At 31.4% G+C, this 4495-nt stretch overlaps 1 protein-coding gene across 1 annotated transcript; it reads left to right on the top strand.

Annotated features, from left to right (window-relative positions):
- Positions 1-275: 275 nt before the first annotated feature.
- LOC108458038 (probable small nuclear ribonucleoprotein G) lies at positions 276-1899 on the top strand. The gene is made up of 4 exons (XM_017757274.2): positions 276-461; positions 560-582; positions 1330-1451; positions 1558-1899. The coding sequence occupies exons 1-4, from the start codon at positions 427-429 to the stop codon at positions 1618-1620; spliced, it is 243 nt and encodes an 80-aa protein (XP_017612763.1). The 5' UTR covers positions 276-426; the 3' UTR covers positions 1621-1899.
- The last annotated feature ends 2596 nt before the right edge of the window (positions 1900-4495 follow it).

The following is a 4495-nucleotide window of genomic DNA, read 5'->3' as shown; positions in this document are numbered from 1 at the left end:
AGGTTTGCTAAAAGAGAAAAAAAAGTGAAAAGGCCAAATATGTAATATGCTAATCTCTCATTCATACCAATTTTACTATCTAATAATGAAAATTGAAATACATGAAACTTGTGAGAGAGAGATTTTACAATTGTATCTTGCAATTTCCTATAAAGTATTAATGAAGTTAACTGCCATTTCTTTATTCTATTGATTGCACTTATAGTGAATTTAATATTTTTTTAACTTGTTCCAATGTGTTGTATTTTCCATTAAATGCAAGGGTGCTTGGTTTAGTGGTACGATTCTCGCGGTACCCCCTTTCCATTTCTTTTTATTTTCTTAACATTTCTTTTAGTCATATATTTTACGAACCTAAAAATCCAATTTCATTTTCCTCCTCCCATAACCCTACTCTCCTCTCTTCCAAACCAAATTTCTGACGCAATGAGCAGATCCGGCCAACCTCCAGATCTCAAAAAGTATGCTTTTCTTCACGCTAATTTCAACACTTCTCTTTTCTTCATCCGCAGTATTTCGATTTCTAATTTATACTATTGGTGTTATTTGTACGCAACAGGTACATGGACAAACAACTCCAGAGTAAGTTCTATCCTGTTTCCTTCTTTGCGATTACCTATTTCAGTTTTATGCTACTTAGTTTTACATTCATTTGATGATGCTTGCCTTTTGTGGTCGCTAAATTATACCCGAATTTGGTTAACTAGGTTTCTCGTACATGTTGATAGATGCCTCTTTAAGCTGAGTCCGGTCGAATCCAGTGTTTTGGCATATAAAGCTGAAAGGGTTCTAATTGTAGGTGTAATAGTTCAATTGTAATAGTAAGCCGGTGTCCTCTGTCCATTTTCTGTCACTTAATTGTGATTTAAATCTGGGTGTTTTTTGTTGGGTGCTGTCTTTGCATTTTTCCCCCTCACTGGTTGGCTTATATGTAAGGCTTGAGTCGGAAGTGACCGGCCCCATGGAATTTTTTTTTTTTTTTTGTTTATTAGTGTTTGCATGTCCAAGAATCTATCATGTTGGTCATAATTGAAGTTTGAAAAATTCATGTTTCAACAGTAGCTTGAAGAATCCATGTCTTTGTTTGTTAGGAATTTACTGCTGATTCTTGTGTTGATCTCGTAAGTTGCCCACTAGGCGGACGTATGTAAGATAAGAAGTATAAAAGGGGAAAGCCTTGTAATACTACATATGCAGAACATAAAAAAAAATTACTTTTTGTTGCCTATGAGCTTGCAGATTGTTGATTTACCTACGTTGTAGGTTTGTAACATGCATGAGAAGGAATTGATTTAATTGTGTGAATTATACTGTTATTTGATGCTGCAGTCAAGCTGAATGCTAATCGGATGGTTGTTGGTACACTTCGTGGGTTTGATCAGTTTATGAATCTAGTGGTTGACAACACCGTGGAGGTGAATGGCAATGAGAAAACTGATATAGGCATGGTGGTGAGTCTTTTCCCCGCCTTAAATACCTTGCTTAATGCTTAAATTGCCATTCAGGGGATATGCTTTCATATTTAGCCTTGTTTTAATTGATATCAATGAATCGCAGGTTATCAGAGGAAATAGCGTTGTTACTGTTGAAGCACTTGAACCTGTAGGCAGAATGCAGTGATTCGGTTTTTTCTACTGGAAATTCCGGAATCACTTGATGGTATCTCTTCCATTCTCTGGTGGTTGGATAACATAGATGCTGGCCTCCTAGTTTGTGATGGACTATTAAATTTAGTTAAGAACTCATAGGAACTTTAGACTGTTTTTGGTGGATTCTGCTCCTTTTCCTTATCTGTACCGGATTGATTGCCCTTGAGCATTCCGAATAGGTTTAATTGAATGTAGAGAAGGGTAGTAACAGTGATACTTACCATCTTAAATGCTGAGGTCTAGAGTGAAACTTATGGTGCATATGTTAAAGCTTGTTTCTATTCCTTGATGTGTTTCAATGCATCCATTGCCGTAGTTTGATAGCTCCGTCCTATCTTTGAGCAATCGAACCATGATTCTGAGCCTCAACTACCCCAGCTCTTAAAAGAACTAAATCAGCCTTTTTCTATGGATCCTTACCCTAGATGGAACTGGTTTGGAGATATCAAAAGTGAGTGGAGGATCATAGTACTGAATGACAAATGAGTATTCATCATCACTGTATGATTTCTCAACGAAAAGGATATTTCTTTGATGCCCAATCATTGCTTGTATTTCAAGTCTCAATTCCAAAAATTCTAAGCTACCGATACCAAACCCCAAAAGCATAACAACCGACGAAGCAAACCGAAAACCTGATTGTCCACATCTAGCAAGCCAAAACGCCCAACACCAAATACCAGTGAAGTGGTTTTTCTTCTACTATATCCCTAATTTTTTTCCTCTTTTTAAAAAATTCCAAAAAAAATAATGTGCCCGTTTATTCAAAATTCAGTTTATTTCAATTAATGAAAGAGAATATGTACTTTGTCCCTTAAACTTGTTCAATCTATTTTCTTTTGTCTTAGTTGCTAATTGAATTTGAATTCTATCACTAACTTAAGTACTTTTGCACTTTCATTGCACTATCATTGTTAGTTTGTATTGATGTGGTTTTGATAGCCAATTTGGGTGTGGCATGTGGTAACCTCTCAATATGTCACATGCTAAGCATAAATTTAAACATTAAAAATATTTAAAATTATATAAATTCATAAAAAAAAAGTAACTCTTTTACATCAAGAATGAACTTAGGACAAATGATTGTTCAAATTCATTCTAGATGTATATTTTAGTAAGTTTATATTTTTTTCTTTTTATTATAAAATATAAGTTTTTAGGTAATTATTATTTTAAATATATATAAACTATAAATTTAGACAAATATAAAAATATATAAAAAGCCTATAATATTTTTAAATATATATAATATATAATAGAAATTAATAGAAATTTATAAATTTTAAAAATAAAAATATAAAAAATAATTAATTTATAAATTTATAAAAATATATATAAAAGAACTAAAAGTCACATTTACATTGAATTTGAATAAATTGTTGTTTAGATGTATTTGAATCTAGATAATCATCTATCTAGGATCATTCTTGATATAAAATTATTTTACATTTTTATTATTTTATATATTTTAAAATTTTATATATTTTAAAATTTTAAAATAATAATATAAATAAATTGGCATTTTATAAAAAATCATATAAATGAATAAAATGCAATGACCCGATTTCCAATGGTGTCGAAATTGCGCTTTGGACCTCTTTTCTGTAAACTAAGTCGTAAATATTTAATAGAGATATTTACGGAGTTATTATATCAATGAATTGAAATTTAGTTAAGTGATTTAACCAAAATTGTAAGTAATTATGACTTAACGACTCAATTGTAAAAGTTTAATCACAATAGATTTTTAATTAGATTAAGACTTGGGGACTTAAATACCAATTAACCAAAGGACAAAAAAGCAAAAACACCTCTTTTATATATTTTTTAGTAGACGGCCTGATGTATGTAATTAGTTTATGTAATTAAAGTTTAAATTAACTAAAACTTAATTAATTAAACTAATTAACTATTAATCAAGTGTGAATATATATATATATATATATATATATGAAATAGTGGAACGAAAGATGAATTCCATCTTCTCCAACCATCCAACAACTCGAAAAACAAAGAGGGGAGATCTTCATAATAGGGTTTCAAACTTTTTGACCTAATTTCAAGTCCCTAGTCATTTTAATTTCAAGTCCCTAGTCATTTTTCTTTGATTTTTATGGAAATTGAATCATGAAAGCTTGATTTAGCTGTTCCATGTAGCAATTTGTAAAACTTTTAAAGTTTGATAAAGTTGTCATGGTTGAGAATTAGATGATTTAGGTGTTAAATCGTTAGAAATTTAGCTTAGTTTATGAAAAGGACTGTAACAGCCCGATTTTGGGGCTAGTCAGAATAGTGATTTTCGAACCACTAAATCGAGGTCGTGGAAATTATTTTAAATATCATTTTATGTATTGTAGCATGATTAGATAAGTACATGAAAATTTTGGTGAATTAATTTTAGCGATTGCTTGCCTAATTGTGAAAAATGACTAAATCGCATGAAGTGCAAAAGTCCTATTTTGCTAGATAAGAGTGTCAATTAGCTAAAGAACTTAATTTGAGGGCCTTAAAGATCAATTAGACCCCCTAATTCTTAGGTTGGCTGGCCATAGGGGACAAATTGATGGGAAAGTCAAAATTAGGTGGTGTTTGGTCACCAATTTTGATTAGCTTGAATAAAATAAGCAACAAAAGGTTTCATTTTTTTTCACTCTTTCTTCTTCCACCAAAAAATTTGCCATTAGAGGGGTTTTTGAGGCTTTAAATTTTCAGTAAATTTAAGCCTTCACAAGTAAGTGGTTTTCATGACTTTTCTTGTTGATTTTTACATTTTTGGACCCCTTGAAGCAAGAGCTTTTAAATGAGGGGACTGTTTTGCAAAATGGTTGAAGGTCTAGGGTTTTTCC

The sequence above is a fragment of the Gossypium arboreum genome, chromosome 4 (genome assembly GCF_025698485.1).
Source record: "Gossypium arboreum isolate Shixiya-1 chromosome 4, ASM2569848v2, whole genome shotgun sequence".
NCBI classification, from domain to species: Eukaryota; Viridiplantae; Streptophyta; class Magnoliopsida; order Malvales; family Malvaceae; genus Gossypium; species Gossypium arboreum.
The sequence above is the reverse complement of the archived record's forward strand: the minus strand, read 5'-3'. Positions and strand labels throughout refer to the sequence as shown.